Source organism: Carassius auratus, chromosome 15 (genome assembly GCF_003368295.1).
Source record: "Carassius auratus strain Wakin chromosome 15, ASM336829v1, whole genome shotgun sequence".
NCBI classification, from domain to species: Eukaryota; Metazoa; Chordata; class Actinopteri; order Cypriniformes; family Cyprinidae; genus Carassius; species Carassius auratus.
In genome coordinates this window covers 18,292,038-18,316,366 of record NC_039257.1, presented here as the reverse complement: position 1 = coordinate 18,316,366, position 24,329 = coordinate 18,292,038, and the positions used below count along the sequence as shown (strand labels likewise).

Genomic DNA, 24,329 nt, shown 5'->3' with positions numbered 1-24,329 from the left:
TTTCATTACTCATTCCATTTCATTTCAGTTTTCTCATTCGTTTTCATTAATTTACTCAGTGAACTGTTTTAGTGAGTTAATGTTTAGTATAGGCTATATGATTTCGATTTCGGTGATTTCGGCTCTGATTCATTGAACCGAGAAACACAAGTCAAGTTCGTAACTGAGCCGAGAACCGATAAGAACGGATACGAACGAATATATTCAAAATGATTTTTTTTTATGAACTGAATCAGCAGCAATTTCAAAACAAACTGTACCTAGACATAATAGATTCCGTGTAATTAAATAAAATTATTCTTGGCTTGCCATGTTATATATGAATTACAATCGCAGAATTGGGCTGAATCGTTTTTGAACCGATTCTTTGAAATGATTCCTTGAAATGACTCGGACGATTTATCAGTGATCTACTGCGCATGTCAAAGTTCAACCAATGGGACTCTACGTACATGTGACGTAATTCGATTCAGGAAGCGGGTGGAGAGCAGCGTGAATGTCAAAACAGAGTGTCAAGTATGAGACTAATCGAGGGTGTTATAGAAGTGCAATTATTTTATTAACATACTTTGTCAAAAATTACATTTTATCCCAGTTACAGGACGTGAAAGGCGCTGTCACTGAAAGCGGAAGAAGCAGAGAAATCGAAGCTGGATCCAGACCTTCATGAGCCTCACTCTCTGCTGACATGATGTCATTCACATTACAGCGGATTCCTGCTTTCAGCTCGGCGTTGTTCTGTCGATGTAGTTCAAAATCTTTTCAACGACACTGCAGTCGCATATTGTCCAAGAAAGTGAGAGTATCTGATGCGCTCTCAAGCAACGAGACGGGGTCAAATGTTAGAATACAGGTAAGAGAACATTGTCCGACATTATTTTATAAAGTTGTTTCTTCAATTTGGATTCAATTAATTAAAGCTACCAAATTTAATTCCCCCCCTTTACGCTAAAGCCATTTTAAAGATTATATTTTAAACATTTTACTATGCATTCATCATTTATTTTTGCTACTTGCACTTATTTATTTTATTTTAGCGGAACCAGACTTTATTATTAACATATTATTATCACATATGCGTGCACATACAGAGAGAAGCAATTTAAGTATTTGTTTTTATTTTATTAATTTTTTTGAATGAATTGCTTTCTATCCGTTATTCTGTCATTAATTTCTATCACAAATTTAATTTAGTCCTAATAAAGTTTTTCGTTAAAAGATACAGTATTTATTTACCAAAGAGAACATGCTTGAGATTAAATATGAGATTAAAATAAATATTAATTGTGAACAGAATAATAAATTATTTTATGATTTTAATTCCAATCGAACTGTAAAAAAAAATATGCAGAAAGTGTTAAAAAAAAGTGCAAAAAGTTTGTTGAACCTCTTAACTAACATATTAACATGTACTTTTCGATCCTGTTTTCGTTAAATTCACCAACCACTGGTTGGGAGACATTAATGTATTGTTTAAATCAATATGGTACAAGAATATATAAATATGATAAATTGAGTTGGGTCAAGTGTAATATAAAAGTAATCAAAACATAGTGTGATTAGATTATCTAATTTATGTTTAGTTTGAATTTATTCTTTCTACTTTTCGTTTATGATAAATTTTATGTGCTGAGATGCCTAAAACTATTGATTTAAGGTAAATGCTAGATATAAAAATTAAAACCAACAACATGTATACATAAAAATAAAATAAAAACAAATACTATTAAAACTAAAACCGTATCACAGTGATACTAAAATAACAATGATACTGTAGTATACACTGTTGGAGATTGTTAATGGTCAAAGTATGTTAGTTGAATAAACATCTGTGCTCATGTTAACATGTTTGCTGTTCCTACAGGGATGGGTACGATCCGTCAGGCCACAGAAAGACAACCTCTTCTTACATGTGAATGATGGAAGTTCATTGCAACCTCTACAGGTTGTTGCCAGCTCACACTTGAATACCAGGTGCTTTTCTCTACACAGTTAGAACGAATAAGAAATACTGTGTAGAATATCTCTGAAGTATATCCTCATTTATATTCACAATTTTGGGCACTCCAGCATGATTATAAACATTAAATTATCCAGCCATGGCTTCTTGATTCACAGAAATATAAAGAGGAGGGAAAAACAAATTCCCCTAATCATCCATCGAAATGAGAAAAAACAAAAATATATATTTCTGATGTGCAGCAAAAGATAATTGAGCTTCACAAATTAGTGAAGTGACTATAAGAAAAGATCTAGAGCAGTGACAATTCCCATTTCCACCATCAGGGCAATAATTAAGAATTTCCAATCAACATAAAATGTTACGAATCTGCCTGGAAGAGGTCGTGTGTCTGTATCGTCCTAATGCATGGTGAGGATGAGAGTTTGAGTGGCTAAAGACTCCAAGGACCACAGCTGGAAAGGTTTTGGGGTCAGAAAACCTTTAAAAAATATGATCAAACAACCCCTACATCACCACATGTTGTTTGGGACGGTTTCAAGAAAAATTATCCTAGGTCATCCAAAAACAAACTAAAGCATATTCAGTTATCAGACACGACTGAGGTCCTTGACATCTTGTTTGGACACATGGCATCTTTGATTCTATCAAATGCCAACAGATAAAACAATCACTGTGACTCTGTTAGAAATCGTATAATGGGCCATGTTTGTATCTTCCAACCGTACAATAATCCAAACGCAAACCTCAAAAACAACACATAAATGGGTCACTGAGCACAAAACCAAGCTTTTGCTATAGCCATTCCAGTCCTCTGACCTGAACCCTGCCGAACATGAGAGTGGTGAACTGAAGAGAAGAAGCTGGGAATCTGAAGGGTCTGGAGTGATTCTGGATGAAGGAACTGTCTCTGATCTCTTGTCAGGTGTTCTCTAACCTCATCAGGAATTATGGGAGAGAATTTAGAGCTGTTAAACTGGCAAATGGAGGTTTCAAAAAATATTGAATAAAAGGGTGCCGTTAATTGTGGCAATGTGTATTAGAGAAAAACATTTATTTAATAATGATATTTCCCCCCATTTTTAATTCTTATTATCCAATGAAAGGATACATTTTTCTGAAATCTTTAAATAAAAGGTCAAAAGGATTAACAATGCAGCTGAATTTTCACAACTGCCTTTGATCATATTTACTAAGGGTGCCAATATTTTTGGCCATGACTGTGTGTGTGTATATGTGTGTATATATATATATATATATATATATATATATATATATATATATATATATATATATATATATATATATATATATATATATATATATGAGAGAGAGAGAGAAGACAAGACAAGACAAGTACACCTGTGTAAATCTGTGGGAACTAATTTCTTACATCCAAAAAAAAAAAAAATCACCTTTTAGTTGCAAAAATGGCAAGAAGCTGTAACTTTGATTTGTTTTAATAGTCTTTGGGTCCTCTGTAGATGTATAGTTTTGATATATCCTCCCTTCTTGTCAAGAGACCTCACATTTGGCTGTGCTGTTGACATCACTGGCCCCTTAGAGAAGAGCCCAAGTAAGAGACAGAATGTGGAGTTACATGCTCAGCTTATTAAAGTGGTTGGAGAATGCAATCCTGTGGTGAGTCTTTACTTTGAAAATGAATCAGTCAGATAAAACTGATGAAAAGTGATTAATAAAAGTCATAATTAGATCACGGTTAATATACTGATCCAGTATGTCTGCTCTAGGACTTTCCATTCAAGATCAAGGAGCGTCATTCTCTTGAGTATGTCAGGCAGTTTCCTCACCTCAGATGCCGAACAAATGCCTTCAGCTCTTTGCTCAGGATCCGCAGTGAGGCTTCTTCTGCGATCCAGTCATTCTTCAGAGTAAGTAGTGATCATTTACAGTTTAAAGATTGGCATCAGTAAGATTTCTCAAAAGAAGTCTTTTAAGACATTTATTAATGTAAAGCGGAGCTGAATTTTAGTGTCATTACTTCATGATTATAACATAACCAATTCATGATCCTTCAGAAATCATTTGAATATTCTTACTATAATATAATTACTTAAGAAACAATTATTTTTATCAGTGGTTAAAGGGGGGGTGAAATGCTCGTTTTCACTCAATATCCTGTTAATCTTGAGTACCTATAGAGTAGTACTGCATCCTTCATATCTCCAAAAAGTCTTTAGTTTTATTATATTTATAAGAGAAAGATAGTCTGTACCAATTTTCCCGGAAAAACACGACCGGCTGGAGGCGTGACGTGTGGGCGGAGCTAAAGAATCACGAGCGCCAGTAGGCTTTTGTGTTGAGAGCATGTGAAAGCTGTGACATTACGGTAAGGGAAAAACCATCATCCAAAACAAACCATGGCTAACAGTCAGATTCAGCCGTATATTTATGATCCAGAATCAGATCCAGAGGCTGAAACTGAACGAGAGCAGCAGCAGCAATGACTACAGCAGGACGTCTCTAGTATGTATTGAAACTGTATATATTTGCTTAGCGGTTTTGGAAAATGACTAAGTTCCACTTTATGTCGTTTTTTTTTTTTCTTTAAAGGTGTACATGTGGGAAGTGCAGTTTGATGCCAACATCGCATGCTGTTTACTTGATGTGCTTACGCGCCGATAGCGAAGTTAACAACACAGAGATATTTGAAGCAGTTTTACTCACCGCATGCGGTTCCAACATACGATCGTGACCCTTTTTCATTGGGACTGCATCATCCTTAAGAAATAAACAATGTTCAAACTGGGCCTTGTTTGTAAAACAAGCATCTTCAAAATGCAGGGAACAAACAAAAACACTTGCACAACTCCGTTGATGCTCTGTAAAAATAAACTCCATCCACTGGTCCCTTAACGCTGTTTTTTTTTTGGTCTGCTGTGCTTCGGTGACATTTCACTCTCTCGCTTTGATCAGTGATTGTCTGTGCTCAGCCTCTCAGTGCTCTGTTATACGGGAGCGCGCTCTCTTCAGGCAGAAGTGCCCTTAGGACCCATATAAGGAAATTCCGCACCATCTAACGTCACACAGACCCATCCTCTCATTCACTCTGTAAATGGGGTGGAGAAGTTGGCAGCTCTTACAAACACTGCAGCGTGATTGAGGGCTCCGTTACTCCACCCCGCTCACAGACAGCACCGTGCTCGGAGAGACAACTGTGCTGGAGCTGCCCAGAATGTTGAATGACATTTGTTTCGGAAGCATGGTTTGATGCAGACAATAACCAGTTTTTATATGCAACTCATTTGTATTAAGGGTTGTCAGTATTCGATAATTTCCATGATCGATCGTCGTTTAAATTAATGATCAATTAATAACTTTAATGCTGCAAAATGCGTCTGCAGTGGTATTATTATTATGTGCAAGCCACTTGGAAAAAAGCTTTCTCATCCGAATTAAAGGGGTTTTAGTCTGAATAAAATGCTATTAGCAGGACTGTAAAATGAATAGATGTGATTATGATCATTTGAAAAATGAAGAGAGAGTGCCATACATTGGAGATCATTTTACTTTGTTGACTTTTTCCCGTCAAGGAGATTGCTGAATGCGCCTCTTTAAATGGATTCATGGTGCTCGTTGTTGTATTTTAAAACGCAACTGCAATGTTTTCAAATGACACTATAGTAGTGGTGCAACAGATCATCATTGATCCGTGATCCGTTCTGATCAATATCTTCGGTTCGGCACACACGTGACCCGCGGATTGATTTATGAAAAAAAAAAAAAAAAAGTTGCGTATGTTCAGTCCACACTCAGTGGTCAGGGCGTGCGGAACGGAGGAGCTTGAATACCCCGCGCATTTTGGCTTCCCTGTCAGATATAATGATGAAGGAAAGAGGTTAGTGTAAAACCGTGACGGTGCGTAGAGCCACGTTACGACACCCCCTTCAGCGAAGAGATTGTGCCAGATGTTTATGAACAGGAGAAGAAAAAAATTTGTGGATGAACTATCCCGAGCATCCTCTGTTGCGCTCATGACAGACGGATGGACGTCCAGGGGGACGCAGAGCTATGTGACGATAACTTCTCACTTTGTTAATAAAAAATAGACAAAATGTATGTTTATTTGTCCTTGCCTTTTTTTTTCTTTTTTGCTGATCCAAAAAATTATCGGATTCATACGAGGACAAGCGAGCACTTGGGATATAGACAACTCCCGTCAGAGAGGAATCTGTCACATCCAGTCTATAAAAACGAGCAAATGTGTGTGGAGAAGACCAGCTGGCTGCCGTTCAAATATCCTGAATAGAGATGCCTCTAAACAGAGCCCAGGAACTAGCCATACCTCTAGTAGAGTGTGCTCGTAGTCCTATTGGAGGCTCCAAATTCGAATTATTGTAACATAATACGATAGCCTCCACCAGCCAATGGGAAAGGCTATGATGGGAGATAGGTCTTCCTCTGTAAGAATCAGCCCATGAGACAAACAGCTAATTGCTCTTATGAAGTGTATGTGTTCTCTGAACGTACATATGCAGAGTACGAACAGGACATAAAGTGTGCAACCTCTCCTCCTCTGGGGATGCAAAGGGTGGTGGATGAAAAGCTAGCAAGTTCACTGATTGAACTGCTCCCCGTGTGATCAAACGCTTTGGGTACGAATGCAGGGTTAGTTCTAAAAGTGATAAAAAAGTCTAAAAGTGATAAAGCATGTAGTTCACTCACCCTTTTTGCTGTAGTGAGAGCGAGCAACAGAGCCGTCTTTAGAGCTACTAGCTTCAAGGCAATTTTATCAATGGGTTCAAAAGGGGCTTTTGAGAGCGCGTTCAGAACCACGGACAGGTCCCAGGGTGGGACCAGCGGCTTCAATACTGGGTGTAACCGACGTGCACCTCTCAAAAACCAACAGACGAGAGGGTGCTGGTCAATAGTACCCGAGTTAATACCCACATGACATGCCGAGATAGACGACAGATAAACCTTAACCATAGAAAAGGCTCTGCCCTTATCTAGAAAGTCCTGTAAAAAGACCAGCACATCCGAAACTGAACACAAGAAAGGACCAATGTTCCTTTTTATGCGCACCAACCCTCAAACACCCTCCATTTGAGATTAAATAAAGAGCGCGTTGAGGCAGCCCTCGCTGGTAACAGCCATGGCTGGTCGTAGAGAAGTTGCGCAATCTCCGCCACCCAAAGTCTCCCCAGCCAGTATGGCGCGCTTAGAATCATTACGTGTTTTCGTTCCCGAAAAACTTTGTAGTGTCGGCTCAATCAGGATCAACGGAGTGAAATCGTAAAGTAATACGTCTGGCCACTCGTGGGCTAGAGCATCCACACCCAACGGTACCACCAGAGAGAAGAACAGGGTACATTGCGCGTCTTTGCACGATGTGAAGAGATATACGGCGGCTTGGCCGAATCACTGCCACACCATGATCATAACTTGGGGGTGGAATCTCCACTCCCCGTACAGAGGATTCCCTCTGGACAGTAAGTCTGCTCCCCTGTTCATTATTCCTGGAACATGCGCTGCGCATAATGACAGGAGGTTCCTGCTGCTCCACATAATCAGGTCTTTCGCTAACAAATGGAGCTTGTGAGAACTCACTCCTCCCTGTCGGTTTATGTAGGCTATCACCGTTGCACTGTCTGTCCTGACCAATACATGATGGTTCTTCAGAAAAAGCACAAAATGTCTACGAGCTAGTAACACTGTTAGTAGTTCTAGAAAATGTATGTGCTTCTCTCTAAGTGCCGAAGACCAAACTCCCCTCACTGTTCTGCCCTCGGACACTGCCCCCCAGCCCGTGAGAGAAGCATCTGTTGTCACCACTTTCCTCAATAGTACAGGACCCAGAGGACATCCTGCCCTGAGAAAAGACGGGGCTCTCCAATGACAGAGAGCGCTCATGCATTCAGGTGAGACTCGCACTCTGCGGCTGAGATGGCTTGTGGGGCGAATGCCCTGTGTCCCTCATTCTCAGCAGTCCCAGGGGAACCACTGACACTGTTGAGGCCATCAGACCCAGTAGTCGAAGACACATTCGGAAAGAGACTAAACTCTCTCATTGAAAGATGGAGAGGCAGTTGAGAAATGTTTTGATGCGCTCTTCTGATAGGAACGCTCGAAACCTCACTGAATTCAACCTGAGACCCAAGTAGACTATTTCCTGTGAAGGAATTGGACACATTTTCGTTTGGTTTATCTTGAAACCTAATCTCTCCAGATGCGTCACTAGTGTGTGTGTATCGCTCTCTGCTTGATGCGGAGACGGTGCGCAGATGAGCAGATCGTCCAGATATGATGAAACTCTGACTCCACCTTTCCTTAACGGTGTCAGAGCTGCTTCCACACATTTGGTAAATACCCTGGGTGCTAAAGCCATGCCAAAGGGGATTCTCATGTACTCGTATGCTGTGCCTTTGTGCCTTGACGAATACTTTGACACAAAGTTCTGAGCGAAAGCCATCGGGATCAGTCAACGCTGCCTGAGCGTGTTTAGCACCCAAGCAGGAGATGCCGAGACCGTGTGAATCTTTCGCAGAAATTCCACATGTACACGGATGAGGAGGATGGCCCTTGTCCTCCGGGCTCTCAGGCTCTTTTGCAGTGGCCATGAAGCTTTCACTCTCTTCTTACCGTAAGCCCACCACAACGTGACAGCTAGTACGGAGCTGTGCTACGACAGAGGGCTCTTTTCCTACTTTTTTTGGTGCGTGGTGAGCGTGCCAAAAACTCGAAAAAAAATAAGTAGAGAAACTTGAAGTAGAAAACTCGAGGTAAAAATACCTCTTCCGGTTTGTCACAAGTTTCGGAAAGTTTTTTTCGAGTATGGGTCTGTGTGACGTTAGATTTTCCTTAAAAAATTTCCTTATATGGGTCCTAGGGCACTTCTCCCGGAAGAGCGCGCGCTCCCGTAGAGCAGAGCAGAGACATTCACTGATCAGAGCGAGAGACCGAAATGTCACAAAAGAAGTGTGTTTTTGGTTGCCAGGGCAAGACAACCCTGCACAGATTACCAAAAAAAAAAAAACAGCATTAGGGGACCAGTGCATGGAGTTTATTTTTACAGAGCATCAACAGAGTTGTGCAAGTGTTTTTGTTTGTTCCCTGCATTTCGAAGATGCTTGTTTTACAAACAAGGCCCAGTTTGACGCCGGATTTGCATATCATTTATTTTTAAGGATAATGCAGTCCCAACGAAAAAGGGTCACGATCGTGTGTTGGAACCGCAGGCGGTGAGTAAAACTGCTTCAAATATCTCTGTGTTGTTAACTTCGCTATCGGCACGTAAGAACATCAAGTAAAACAACATGCGATGTTGTCATCAAACTGCACTTTCCACATGTACACCTTTAAAAAAAAAAAAAAAAACGACATAAAGTAGAACTTATTCATTTTCCAAAACCGCTAAGCAAATATGTACAGTTTTAATACCACATAGAGATGTCGTTGCTGCTGCTGCTCTTGTTAAATTTCAGCCTCTGGATCTGATTCTGGATCATAAATATACGGCTGAATCTGACTGTTAGCCATGGTTTGTTTTGGATGATGTTTTTTTCCTCACAGTAATGTCACAGCTTCCAAACGCTCTCAACGCAAAAGCTTACACGCGCTCGTGATTCCCACATGTCACGCCTCCAGGCGCTCGTGTTTTTCCGGGAAAAAACGGTACAGACTATCTTTCTCTTATAAATATAATAAAACTAAAGACTTTTTGGATTTATGAAGGATGCAGTACTACTCTATAGGTACTCAAGATTAACAGGATTTTGAATGAAAACGAGCATTTAACCCCCCCTTTAACAATATATTGCGTTTGGATATATAATTCTCCTAGTCTGCTGACAACAGCTTCCGAAATCTTCACGGGGAAGAGAACAAGAAATGGCAGGTAGCTGCGGTTTATATACAGGGAGCAGGACTCCCTGATCGCTGCAGCGATTGATCTGCCATGGTTGGCAGACGTGGTGTTATTGGTGCTTCCGCGATTGGTCATGCCTGAGGCGGTCCCATAGTGAGATACCGAACGAATGTTAGAAAGAGAACGTGCATAACAGCAGAGTGGACTGGTATACTACGCTCTTTTTAAACTTCAGCAGCCATCTTGGAACCCCCAATGGAATAATTAGAATATCATCAAAAAGTTGATCTATTTTGCTAATTCCATTAAAAAAGTGAAACTTGTATATTATATTCACTCATTTCACACAGACTGATATATTTCAAATGTTTATTTCTTTTCATTTTGATTATAACTGACAACTAAGGAAATTCCCAAATTCAGAATCTCAGAAAATTTGAATATTACTTAAGACCAAAACAAAGAAAGGATTTTTAGAAATCTTGGCCAACTGAAAAGTATGAACATGAAAAGTATGAGCATGTACAGCACTCGATACTTAGTTGGGGCTCCTTTTGCCTGAATTACTGCAGCAATGCGGCGTGGTATGGAGTTGATCAGTCTGTGGCACTGCTCAGGTGTTATGAGAGTCAAGGTTGCTCTGATAGTTGCCTTCAGCTCTTCTGCATTGTTGGGTCTGGCATATCGCATCTTCCTCTTCCCAATACCCCATAGATTTTCTATGTGGTTAAGGTCAGGTGAGTTTGCTGGCCAATTAAGAACAGGGATACCATGGTCCTTAAACCAGGTACTGGTAGCTTTGGCACTGTCTGAAGGTGCCAAGTCCTGTTGGAAAATTGAATCCGCATCTCCATAAAGTTGGTCAGCAGCAGGAATCATGAAGTGCTCTAAAACTTCCTGGTATACGGCTGCGTTGACCTTGGACCTCAGAAAACACAGTGGACCAACCCTAGCAGATGACATGGCACACCAAACCATCACTAACTGTAGAAACTTTACACTGGACCTCAAGCAACGTGGATTGTTTGCCTTTCCTCTCTTCCTCCAGACTATGGGACCCTGATTTCCAAAGGAAATGCAAGATGTAATTTCATCACAGAACATAACTTTGGACTACACAGCAGCAGTCCAGTCTTTTTGTCTTTAGCCCACGCGAGATGCTTCTGACGCTGTCTGTTGTTCAAGAGTGGCTTGACACAAGGAACGTGACAGCTGAAACCCATGTCTTGCATACGTCTGTGTATAGTGGTTCTTGAAGCACTGACTCCAGCTGCAGTCCACTCTTTATGAATCTCCCCCACATTTTTGAATGGGTTTTGTTTGAAAACAAACAAACAAAAAAAATTGCTTTTGTGACCTTTTGTGTCTTGCCCTCCTTGTGCAAGGTGTCAAGTCAGCAGTCTTCCCCATGATTGTGTAGCGTGTGTGTGTGTATTTGTAATAAATGTATATATGTGTATATATAAAAAACGTGCTGCGTTAACGCGAGACTCTTATCGGACGATACAAACAATATCGCAGTTAATATATTCTCAAAGTTGGCTTGGGAGCTGGGTCCATACTAAGCAAGCTATGATGACTTTCACCTTGATATTTTATACAACCAACTGGCTGAGGCCAGCCTAAAAAGATGCTCAGGACAGTTGACGGGCCACTGCTGTGCATCATCACGAAAGCTTATCTTTTTCACGTGTTTTTACGCCTTACCGCATGTCGATTTAAACATTAAAGCATCCAAAAACTTGACGCGGAAAAGCTGTTGTTCGGTGCGGAGAGAGAGAGAGAGAGCCGCGTATCACGGACAGCGTCACTGAACCAAGCTCTCTTCTGCAAAGAGAAAGGCGTCTCAAAACACTTGAACATCGAATTTGCTTATTTTTGCTTTTGTCCCGACAAATACATACAAAATAAGTCAAAATAACCACCTTGGAAATTATGCTCGAAAAAACTGTCAGTTATTTTTTAAGTGAAAGTAAACAGTTAAGGAAAAAAATGTGATGTGTGTTATATTGGATGCGTTCATCGTCTCTTAAAGTGACTGCGCCTAATTTAGTGACTGGCTGCTGTAATGTTAATCCAAGAAAAGGAAAGAAAATCACACTGCTCTTGATTTAATTACTTTGTAGTTTTAACAGTCAAACCAAAAACTATTCAGACACCAGATATATTTTTTAGATATATATAGCAAAACTGTAATAATGTGAGAAATGTTGAAGGTGTCTGAATAAATGTAGGTTTGATTGTATATTTCATTTTTACATTGAAGAGTATCCAGTTCTATTTTACATTTAAATATTTGGTTTCTGTACCTTGACACCTACAAACTAAAAAACGTAAACAACAGGCGTTGTCACGGTTTATGCTGCCTGAAGGAATACGGAGTCGAGGATAAACGGAATAAGGCTTTTAATATATTCAACTCAAAGAGCACAGCGATAGACACACGTAAGTGAATGAGTTAGTAGCAAGTGAGGATACCCGACAAAACAGAACTGAAAGGACAAGGCTTATGTACAAAGGATAATTGGGGAAACACAGGTGGATGGCATGACTAAATTAACAGGGACATGGAACACATGAGGAATAGAATAGACACACCTGGGAACTAATCAAACTAAACACCGAAGACACAAACTGGGTCATGGGCAAAAACACACTAAATGAGTCCAGGTGTGACAGTACTCCCCCCTCCCGGTAGGTGCGTCCTCGCACCGTAGAAACAGAGGGAGGCGTGGGTGGGAACTTGGGAGGAGGTTCCGGTGGAGGACGGACTCCCAGGAGGGGGCCAGCAGACAGGGACCACAGAAGGAGGAGCCAGGGAGGAGACGGAGGGAGGAGCCAGATGGTCCACCAGAGACCAGCCAGGACGGAGATCCAAGGTGGAGTCGACGGCGGGAGGAGCCATGCTGAAGGAGGGGTCAACGACACCAGGGGGCCGACAGGCGGAGACTGCACCGGTGGGTGAGGAGCCCAAGATGGAGCAGCACAGCCGCAGAGCCAGGGGGACGTTGAGGATCCGGAGGGCCTAGGTGGAGCAGAAGGCTCAGGCGACCAAGGCGGAGGCAGGGTCCTGGCAGACCGCTGTGGAGCCGGAGCGACTGAGGATGGAGGTGGAACCGGAGGGAAGGAGGAGCCTGACAGAGCCGGAGGGATGGAAAGACGAGGTGGAACCGGAGGAGTGGAGTCCCGAGGCGGCGGATGGTCGACGACTGACCAAGGTGGAGCCGGAGGGACGAGGGAGCCCGGTGGAGCAGGTGGGATGACAGGCCACGGTGGAGACGAGGGAGCTAAGAGCCAAGGCGGAGCCACTGGGTCGAAGGACCGAGGAGGAGTCCAGGACTCGGAGGCTGGAGGCGGAGACAGGGCCTTAACGCGCCAAGGCGGAGCTGGAGACTGGCAGTCCAGCGGCGAACCACCGCGCCCCGATGGCGCGGACTGAGGGTGAGCTGCAGGACTGACTGGCACCAGCAGGGATGACGAGGAACTGGCTGGTCTAGGAGGAGGAGAGAGGAGAAGGATGGGAGGAAGGACAGGAGGATCAGGACTGGACGGAACCAGCGAAAGTGGAGCAGAGGGACCAGCAGGTCCTGGAGGAGGTGGGAGAGGGAGGCTGGGAGGGAACACAGGAGATACAGAAGATTCAGAGCTGGGCGGAACCAGCGGAGACACAGAAGATTCAGGGCTGGGCGGAACCAGCGGAGAGACAGAAGATTCAGGGCTGGGCGGAACCAGCGGAGACACAGAAGATTCAGAGCTGGGCGGAACCAGCGGAGACACAGAAGATTCAGGGCTGGGCGGAACCAGCGGAGACACAGGAAACTCAGGGCTGGGCGGAACCAGCGGAGAAACAGAAAACTCATGGCTGGATGGAACCAGCGGAAATGGAGCAGAGGAAATGACTGGAGGAGGTAGGAGTGGGAGACTGAGAGGGTATACAGGGGAATCAGAGCTGGACGGAACCAGCGGGGAAACAGGAAAATTAGGGATTACCTCCATAGACCAGTCCATCAGATCCAGAACTTGCTCCATATGGCTTTCAGAGACTGCAAACAGCTCACCCTCAGTCGCAGGAGTGTGGGCAGGGCTTTCCTCCACGCCCTCGATCTCCACGAGGACTCCCACGATGCACGGTGTTGCCGGCTCACACACCTGGTCAGTCGCGCTCTCGAGTTCCGGCTCCCTGTCGGTGAATGGCTCGGGCTCTGCGGCTGCGGTGGGCTCTGGCTCCGTGTAGCGAGATGGTGGCTGGCTGGTCTCTGGGTCGGGAGTGGGACTGGCGAGATCCTCAATGGGGCAGACGGTAAAAGGTGAGCCATTTCTCGCCAGAGTCCACTCTACGAATGCGGCGAAATCCTCCCGAGGACCATCTTCGGGCGACAACGCTCTGCACTTGGAGTTCAGGCTGGTGTTGTAGAAGGTGCAGAGCGCGTCGTCCGGGTAGCTGGTGGCATTAGCTAATAGAAGAAACTGTCTGGTATGGTCCTCGAGAGAACGTCCTTCCTGCTTCAGCAGGAGGATGAGGAATTCGGGGCGATAGAGGGGATCCATAGAGACTACGAAAAGACTGTGAAAAAACAAAAGCAAAACGGAGGGAGAAACACGCAGTTTTAAACTTTCTTTTTTAGGTCGGGTATTCTGTCACGGTTTACGCTGCCTGAAGGAATACGGAGTCGAGGATAAACGGAATAAGGCTTTTAATATATTCAACTCAAAGAGCACAGCGATAGACACACGTAAGTGAATGAGTTAGTAGCAAGTGAGGATACCCGACAAAACAGAACTGAAAGGACAAGGCTTATGTACAAAGGATAATTGGGGAAACACAGGTGGATGGCATGACTAAATTAACAGGGACATGGAACACATGAGGAATAGAATAGACACACCTGGGAACTAATCAAACTAAACACCGAAGACACAAACTGGGTCACGGGCAAAAACACACTAAATGAGTCCAGGTGTGACAGGCGTAAGGTTGTTTGCACCTTGTGAAATGTGGAATTAGTTTACAGCTTTTTCAAGCACTTTGTGTTACATTTTGGAAACCGGAGATGAGCCTCTTTTCTAATGCACCACCTAGCTTGATAAACCCCTTCTCAAAGATTTACTGTTTGTAAATTTTATTTGGGTAACACACATATTCTGAATGCCTTCGGCAGAATTCGGATGGGCCATTTTAATATAGATTAATCTAGATTAATTTCAAGATCACAGGGAGATTAATCTAGATTAAAAAAAATGATCTATGCCCACCACTAATATATATACACATTTTTAAATGTATTTTCATTATTTTATTCTTATATTATCTGCATAATGTGCAAATTAATAACTGTGGCGGTGGGGCGCAGGTGCAGCTCATCTTCAATCACTACACCTGGACTCACTCCTCGTTCCCACGCCTTTCGGCCCCGCTCCACTCGTCACAATAACAAATCAGGATTTAAAAAAAAGGATAATAGTAAGTTTCTCATATGGCTTATATTTCCAATCTGAGTGATGTTGTTAATTGATGTTGCAGGATAATGGTTATGTGCAGATACACACACCAGTGATCACCTCAAATGACTGTGAGGGAGCTGGAGAACTCTTCCAAGTTGAGGTACGGTCTAGTTGATGGGTGACGTGATATATAGCAACAAGCAAAATTATATTTCAAAATATGGTACATGGATGCTATTGATTCTTCTGTAACACACTGAAAACTTATGTTTGTGCTCTCTGAAGCCTGCAGGACATAAAACCGACTCAGATGACCCAAACCCACATTTCTTCTCCGTGCCGGCTTATCTAACCGTCTCGGGACAACTGCACCTGGAGGTGATGGCAGGGTAAATACTTCAGACACAACTATACCACAAATACCAGAGTAAATATCCTTTGTCTATTTTGTCGGTCAATCTTTTGAGATCCACCGGAAAAGACATTACAAAATGGATAATGAATCACTTGCTAAAGCTGAATGCTAAACTGTTTTGTGATTGCTCTGCGTCTGCTGTTGTCTGTTGCAGGGCTTTTTCTGCAGTGTACACATTCGGTCCCACGTTCAGAGCAGAGAACTCTCAAAGCAGGAGACACTTGGCAGAGTTTTACATGGTAGAGGCAGAGATTGCCTTCACTGAGTCTCTAGATGACCTTATGAAGGTAGAAAACTCTTTCTTTCCCACATACACTACAGACTCTATCAAGCATGGTTTATGGTTTGAAGATGGATTTGAAGGTTTGTACATATCATAATGCATGTTTCTCATTCTTCAGGTAATGGAGGACTTATTCAAAGCTGCCACGGAGCATGTGCTGTCCTCTTGTGCAGAGGATGTAGAGTTATTTCACAAATATATCGCACCAGGACACAGGGTACGACACACACTGCTCTTATAACAGCATTGAGAGTTTCTCCACTATAATGGCTGTAATAAAATGATAATGTTTTATCGTATTTGAACATCCTCAGGATCAAGTGGATCTCATGTTGAAAAGAAAGTTTATTGTGTACGTATTATATTTCAGTTTCGTCTACTTTTCCAAAAGCTGAAGTCCTTTTACTTAAATAAAACAAAAAAAACCTACCTACTTCCTTCTTCTAAAAGGTTTTCTGAATATAAGCTGTTAAAAGTAAGAATCAGACATTTTTGTATGTCATCTCTCTTTGAGCCATGCATTTTTTGTTTTTTTATTATTGTACAATTTTTTTAATTGTTATATTTGCGTTTTACAGCATTTCTTACACCGAGGCCATAGACATTCTAAAGAGCAGTTCACAGAACTTTACATTCAGCACTGAGGCAAGTAAAGTACAGCATATGTTTGTTTTAAATACTTACTGTACATAATATAAGAGATGCTTTAAGAAATGCACATTAAAAAAAATATGCTATCCATTAGCATTCAAACGTTTAGTGTCAGTAAGAAATCACTAGTTTTATTCAGAAAGGATGCATTAAATCAGATCAAAAGTGACTAAAGACAATGTTACAAAATATTTATATTTCAACTTTTTATCAAAGAATCCTGAAAGAAACATATCACAGTTTGCAGAAAATATTTCAAATGTTTCTTAAGCAGCAAAATCAGTATATTAGAACTGGAGTAATGATGCTGAAAATTCAGCTTAGCATCACAGGAATAAATTGCATTTTAAAATATCTTAAAATAGAAAGCTGTTATTTTCATTTCTTATAATATTTCAGCATATTAATGTTTTTATGGTATTTTCATAATCAAGTAAAAACACCCTGGATGAGGCCAAGGCTGCATTACATTTTAAAGCATTAAAAACCTTACTGACCCAAACTTTTTAATGTTTTAACTGTTTTCCCTTTCTTTGGTATATTCTTTACATTAGTGGGGCTGTGATCTTCAGACAGAACATGAGAAGTTCCTAGTGAAACATTGTGGAAATGTCCCAGTTTTTGTCATCAACTATCCCTACGAGTTAAAGCCTTTCTATGCCCGAGACAACCAGGACCAGCCCAAGCACACAGTATGAGCTCTCACCCTCAGTCTGTGGTCCTCAACTGCTCATCTGTTTGAAATCTGTTTATATTCTGTCTTTAAAGCCTAGAGTAAATGATCAGATGTGATAAAGACGTTATGTCATTTTTCCTCATCTCCGTGTGCTCACTGCTTATTCACTGATGATTTTTTGGACAGGCAGCTGCTGTGGATCTCTTGGTGCCTGAAGTGGGGGAGCTTTGTGGTGGATCCCTGAGAGAGGAGAGACTAGAACTTCTGCGTCAACGACTAGCACAGTAAGAAATACAGAAGAGTCCCTTTTCACATAGTAATAATAATATATGCTGTAATTATTTAAGACGTGGATAAACTACTGTTTAGAAGTGCTCACTAAGGCTGCACTTACTGAATCAAAAATGCTTTAAAAACAATAATGTTGAAAAATTTTACAATTTACTTAAAATTAAAATTATATATTTTTAATTATGTTAATGTCACTCCAATCTTCGGTGTCACATGATCCTTCACAAATAGTGTCAATATGCTGATTTGATGTAAAAAAAAAAAAAAAAAAAAAAAAAAAAAAAACACAACAACATTTATTAATACCAATGCTAAAAAGTTTTTTTTTTTGGTGGAAATTGTGATGCATTTTCCAGGAATCAAAAGAACAGCATTTATTTGACAGAGAAAAAAATAAAATAGATATTTTGTTACATTTAATTTTTTTATAATTTTAATGCATTTGTGCTGAATAAGGGTAAAAAAAGAAAAAAACTGACACCTGATCAAGAACTAGTTTTTTGTCCCGCACTGTAATGTGATTTGTACTGAAAAAAGGTGTATTTTATTAAATCTAAAAACATTTTAAGGCTATAGTGTATATTCTTTGTTACAATGTCAAATGTATTCTTTCCATTATCAAAATGATGTACATGAATATGGCACCAGAAATGTAATATGTTGCTTTATAAACATATTACATGTTTGCTGATGTATTACTGAGTACTATTCACTTGCATCTCCTGCATGTTTCCCTCTTTACATAGGGCTGGATTGGAGGACACATATGCATGGTAGGTTTCTAAGAACAACTTTCGCTGCTTAGCCATATTTTTATTCCAGAATTAAGAGGTATTTGTGTGTTTGAGTAGTATTTCATTACTAAGTGACATCGCCAACTAGAGGCCTGGCATGCATAATGCAGCATTGTAAGTTGTGTTCTTGGATCTGTGTGAATGGGGTCATTATGACAACATTGCCATTTGTACCTGCTAAATGCAAAGAAGGAAAACCATCACAATTTTGTCATAGCCTTAAAGAGCATCTTTGTTATTGACAGGTATCTGCAGCTGAGAGAGTTTGGCTCAGTCCCCCATGGTGGGTTTGGGATGGGCTTTGAGAGGTACCTGCTGTGCATTCTGGGACTCCACAATATTAAAGATGTGATTCCATTTGCAAGGTTCTCACACTCCTGCCTGCTTTGAAGAAGTGTTTTCCTGAAGCCACCCAACACTGCACATGATGAATGTCTTTTATGCGTGACACCCATTTGAGATCTTGATGTCTCAATCAATGAGCTGATGAGCTGAGTCAGGTGTGTTTGATTAGGTAGCCATATAAAATGAGCAATATTGATGAAGCTAGAAACAAATTTTAGGAACCACTGATCTGGTGTCACAGGATGACTAATGCGTTTCATGCAGTTTTATGTAACATATTCATCTTCTCTGTTATAGATAGCAGATATTACTGTAGTTAACCTCCCTTTAAAAAGCAGTCATTTGTTTGTTTTTGTTTTTCTGACCACTATCATCAATCACATTAACATTTTGGAAATAAAATCATTCTCTTGGTCTTCTGACAGCATCTTTGATCTAGTGATACAGAAAAGTTATTTTTGAATTTAATTGCATTTTGTCTGCAAAGACTTAATGTCCACGGTTTCATTCTGTGAATATAAAATGTAAAATATAGAAGTTTAAGTTAAGTGAGTGAACTTAAATTTTTTTTACTAAAAAGTAGAATTCTTTGCCTTTCAGAAGCAGTAATAACATTTTTTTTAGTTTATTTACAAAAATACATACATTTTCACATCCTTCAGCAAGCAACATCTCCAGTTGTTAATATTGCTGCCTCAAGCCAAAGGCACAAATGCTACCAGAGCTTGCTGGCCCTGTAAGATGTTAAAGTGGATGGACGAAGACGAAACATCTCCACAGATGACACTTTCAGAGTGACAGTGATCGGTCTTGCACCTGGAACAAAACACAGAAATTAGCTTTATTGTTAAATTCATTATTAGAACAGATGCTGTTTTTAATTGTTTTTAGCTCATCTTAGGCGCAGTACCTAAAACCAGTCATGGTGAATAATCCTGTCCAGATCAAGCTGACGTTCTGGCTTTTGCTGCAGAAAGGAGCAGATCAAATGGCAGCATTCTGTGCAGAAAGATGGAAGAGACGTCTGATTATTACTGTAAACTACATTCGCTCTATTCCAAGCTGAAAGCTCTTTAGGTCAGTAAAACAGGATAAATTGCTGCATTATCCATATGCCATCTCCAGTTAATCCTATAAAGTTTTGTAGTAGAATTGTACTTGTGGAGAAGAACTCCGCTTCTGTCAAGCCAGGTTTGGACCAGGTGTTCATGTTGGTCCTGTAGATGCTGAAACTATCTAGAATATATCCACACAGCATTCTGAACAAGAGGATGCTCAATGCTGCCTCTGTTTGTGTTACACAAAGTGGAACGCATCCATACAGTGTGATAAACGCTGGACGACTGACGAACTGTAGACGTCCTGAAGGTCCTTCCAGTCCAGCAGCTTAATAATGTCCATCACTGGATTGATAGGTCGACGTTTTGGGGAAGGGCCTTGGGCTCTTTAGACTGGATGAAAGAAACATTTTTGGCCTTTTTTTTTATTTATTTTTTATAAATAGTGATTTTTACTCAGTCTTGGGTAATTAATATTTCTATTGAAAAATCCCTTGTACTCACAATACTGATACTTTCCACTTGTTTTGACTTTTTGACAAATTTTACTGCTACCTGATGGAAAAAACAATGAATATACCAGAGGATGGAATACCATAACAAATCAAAAAAAAATATATATATATAAATTTAAAGTGTGCATTTTCATCCTACATTTAAAAAATAATACTATATATATATATATATATATATAGTGAATTTGCAATAGAAGAACCATTCAGGGTTCTCCAAAGAACATTTCAGTGATCAGTTCTTAAAGGTGGGGTAAGTGATTTCTGGTAGCCAATGTTGATATTTCAAATCACCAAAACAAACACGCCCCTACCCCAAAAGGGTCTCGCCCCTATTTTAATAGCTCCGCTCCACACATATGTACACAACCCAGACAACGATTATGGTGGAATCAGCTGTGGCAGCTGGCCGAGGGAATGATGTCATCATTAAGTGAAAGCAATATGGTTTGCGTATACTATTTATTTTAACAACATATATTAGTTCTGTGAATTAAAGCAAAACCAATGTTACTCGCCTATCGAGAAGAAACAAAGCAACCTCGATGTGGATCGAAGGCCTTCACGCTTCTTGAGTTCTCTTCAGCGCTGTAAAGCTGATCCAATATTTACACGGGTTCTACCTCTTGCCTTATCATAAAGCATCTTTTGTTCGGCAGATGTTTTTTTTTTTTTTTTTTTTCATCTCTATCTTTCTGTCATCATTTGGCTTGGCTAATGTCTGTCCTGTGCACTGAGCGCTTTCTCTCTCTTCCCCATCATGAGTAGACACGCCCCTTACTGCTGATTGGCTACATGTTTGTTTTGGTACTCTGTCCGACTAAGTTTTCTAAAGCATTTTTGAAAAAATACATACCCCACCTTTAAAAGAACCATTTTATTCTTATTGTGATTTAAATATTTAATTAATCTAAATAACCTTTTGTGCAGTGGATGTTGAAAGGTTCTTCATGGAACCATTAGATGCTAATAAAGAACTCTTATTTTAAAGAACAAGTCTAACAAGTCTAGTCAAATCTCAAATCAAATAGTTTTTAGCTCATCTTAGGCTCAGTACCTAAAACCAGTCATGGTAAACAATCCTGTCCAGATCAATCCGACGTTCTGGCTTTTGCTGCAGAAGGGAGCAGATCAAATAGCAGCATTCTGTGCAGAAAGATGGAAGAGACGTCTGATTATTACTGTAAACTACAACTGCTTGTATTCTAAGCAGTAAAATCTGCTGCATTATCCATATGTCCATCTCCAATAAAGTTTCTGTGGTAGAGTTTTACTTGTGAAGAAGAACTCACCTTCTGTCAAGCCAGGTTTGGACCAGGTGTTCAAGTTGGTCCTGTAGAAGTCGTAACTATCTGGAAAGTGTCCACACAGCATTCTGAACAAGAGGATCCCTAAAGACCAGACCGTCGCTGGCTTTCCATGGAACTCCCCCTTCAGTATGTACTCGGGAGGGCAGTACATAACTGTTCCTGGAGGAAAAAGAGTTTGTCTGGTGTTTTAGTCATTACCACAGCATGTCTTCTTACCATTAAGTATTGAGTAAACTGATTCACAAGAGTTTTTAGAGATAAAACACACCACTGAAGCTTGTGTAGGCAGATTCTGTCAGGACACTGCCACATCCAAAGTCAATTAGTTTGATTTGGAGGTTCTCCAAGTTTATCAGCAGGTTCTCCAACTTGATGTCCCCATGGTAAACTCCACGTCTACAACATGCACTGGCGGCTAGTGTTGCCCCAAACATGATGAGCTTCGCTAACTTCTCATCGATGCTGCCTCCATTGCGTTGCACAAAGCGTAAAACATCCATGCAGTGTGAGAAGCGCTGGACGACAATGACGTAGAAGTTCTGCTGGTCCTGCCAGTCCAGCAGCCTAATAATATCCATCACTGGGTCTTTATTGGCCAGAATTGTCAGGGCGACTTCTTTGGGAAGGGGCTTGGGATGATCAGGCTGGAAGAAAGAAACATTTTATAATGTAGAATTGGAATTTAACTCAGTCTTGGGAAAGTGTGTCTAGTCTAGTGAAAAATCACACTCACAATGCTGATATATTCTGTGTGTTTTGTCTTTTTGACGAATTTCACAGCCACCTGATGAACATAACAAAAAACAATATGTGTAGGATGCCATAAATTATTTAAAAAACATAGCCAAGGCATGAATTTTAATCCTACACTCTTAAAAATAAAGCTTCTCCAAAGAACATTTCAGTGAACACTTCTTAAAAGCACATATTTCTCTTAATGTGGAAAATATTTTGATCTTCATGAAGCTGATAAAGAATCTTTATTTTTAAGAGTGTAAAGGCCAAGAGCAGTTGATGTTAAGTAAAAAAATCAAACCTTAAGTCTATCCTCTAAACGAGTCGCATTATAGACGGCGCCAAATCCACCTTGACCCAGCTTGCTGCCAATTGCATATCGGCGGCAAATGTTGTCTATTAAAAGATGAAAATAAAAATAAAAACAATGTTTAGTGGTACTGCTTCAAAGATAAGAGCATGTGTGTGTTATGTTTGGGATTGTGGCAATAAACTCACCTTCAGGTCTCGTGTCCACTTCATTGCTGTCCAACTCTATCATCAGAGGAGACACTTCACCTGCTCTCACACTGACTGGAGCATCGTGGTCTTGAGTTTGGAGATCTTTCTGCACCAGAGGCTCAGCAGCAGGAGGGACTTGAAGAACACTGGTGTGAGGTTCCTCGAGATCAGTGACCTCTACAGATCTGCAGATGGGCTGTTGAGGCTTCTGATCTAAAGAGGAGAATACCAGCACAAGATGTTAGGTAGCAGTGACTAAATAAATAATAAATACATTTCATAGCTATTAAACATGCAAAGTATTACTATCCTAGCTCTTATATTTCGAAGTAGGTCTAATGTATTACAGAAGAGAAGCTAAAAAGACTGTTTTACAATCATGGGACAGGAAAGTTCCCGTAGATATTCATATTTAGGTGTGAATAATTAAGTGACGCCTGAATATAAAGCGCTCCAGAAAATGAATTGCAGTTTTTACCGTCGGTTCTCCCGGATGTTTCTGTCTCAGTACCTTGGTCTTTCATCTCATCCTGACCTGAGATCTTGCTTTTGGTGATTTTTTTCCTCAAACGGGAAGAGAACCATTTAAAGAAGTGGCCCACTTTCTTTTTATTGCTCTTCTTTTTCTCTTTCAGAGGAGAGGTGGGAAGAACAGTTCCCTCCCCTTCATCAACAGTCTTCTCTTCAGGCCGATGAGGATGATGTTTCTCTGCCGTGTCGGGGCTGGATTTTGGGGGTTTACTGTGAGGGAGGTCGTAGACCTGCTCGCTCTCCGTAAACGGTTGTACTCGTGAAGTACTCTGTCCCATGATAAATTTCTGTCGTGTATCAATCAGACTTCAGCAGCAACAAACTGAGCAACCTAAATGAGTGAAGTGAGGAGCTCTGTACGGTTTTAATACACGCGCAACATTCTAAAAGTTCTAAGTTTTTTTCTGACATCACAGTGGCTCTGACGTAGCTGAGGAAATCGGGAAAAAAATCTGCATCTTGTTTTTTTTTTTTTTTTTTTTTTTTACAGTAGCTAGCTTATTAAATTCATCCGGCTAAATTGTATAGTTGTTGTACAAATACACACACACACACACACTACGGGCCTTTGAAATAGACTCTGTGTAATTAAAATAAATTATTCTTGGCATGCTATATTAGTTAAATATTGCATTACAGAGTAAACAGTATGTCATATATGTTTGTTATTAAAGAACTGGACTGAATAATTTTTTAACCGATTCTTTGAAGTGATTCAGTTAAATGACTCGGACGCTTTATAAATACTGGAAGTTCAACCAATGGGACGCTACGTACATGTGACGTTATTAGAGCAGCGTGAATGTCAAAACAGAAACGTGTGAGACTAATCGAGCTGTTATAAAAGTGCATTGGTTTAATTTTCATAATCTATCAAAAATTAAATTTCATCCTAGTACTGGACGTGAAATGTGCCTTCACTGAAAGCGGAAGAAGCAGAGAAATCGAAGCTGGATCCAGACTTTCATGAGCCTCACTCTGCTGACATGATGATGTC

The 24,329-nt window shown here is 40.7% G+C and overlaps 2 protein-coding genes across 4 annotated transcripts; one reads left to right on the top strand and one right to left on the bottom strand.

Moving 5' to 3' along the window:
- Positions 1 to 427: 427 nt before the first annotated feature.
- Positions 428 to 19,107, top strand: nars2 (asparaginyl-tRNA synthetase 2, mitochondrial). Of its 3 annotated transcripts, XM_026282767.1 has the most exons (16): positions 428 to 516; positions 596 to 853; positions 1,865 to 1,974; positions 3,481 to 3,601; positions 3,712 to 3,852; positions 15,310 to 15,390; positions 15,516 to 15,619; positions 15,800 to 15,932; positions 16,047 to 16,145; positions 16,243 to 16,280; positions 16,507 to 16,573; positions 17,134 to 17,271; positions 17,442 to 17,539; positions 18,293 to 18,319; positions 18,586 to 18,623; positions 18,706 to 19,107. In XM_026282767.1, the coding sequence occupies exons 2-16, from the start codon at positions 689 to 691 to the stop codon at positions 18,744 to 18,746; spliced, it is 1,401 nt and encodes a 466-aa protein (XP_026138552.1). In that variant the 5' UTR covers positions 428 to 516; positions 596 to 688; the 3' UTR covers positions 18,747 to 19,107. The 3 variants fall into 3 exon arrangements, with proteins under 3 accessions (XP_026138552.1, XP_026138550.1, XP_026138551.1); XM_026282765.1 differs by having other exon boundaries at positions 18,586 to 19,107; XM_026282766.1 differs by having other exon boundaries at positions 472 to 853; positions 18,586 to 19,107.
- On the bottom strand, positions 19,036 to 23,651 carry LOC113115300 (serine/threonine-protein kinase pim-2-like). The gene is made up of 9 exons (XM_026282770.1): positions 23,280 to 23,651; positions 22,799 to 23,014; positions 22,602 to 22,696; positions 22,299 to 22,349; positions 21,834 to 22,209; positions 21,548 to 21,724; positions 21,313 to 21,401; positions 20,248 to 20,298; positions 19,036 to 20,136 (listed from the first exon to the last, which is right to left on the bottom strand). Exons 1-7 carry the CDS (start codon positions 23,608 to 23,610, stop codon positions 21,313 to 21,315), a joined length of 1,335 nt encoding a protein of 444 aa, XP_026138555.1. The 5' UTR covers positions 23,611 to 23,651; the 3' UTR covers positions 19,036 to 20,136; positions 20,248 to 20,298.
- Positions 23,652 to 24,329: the final 678 nt, after the last annotated feature.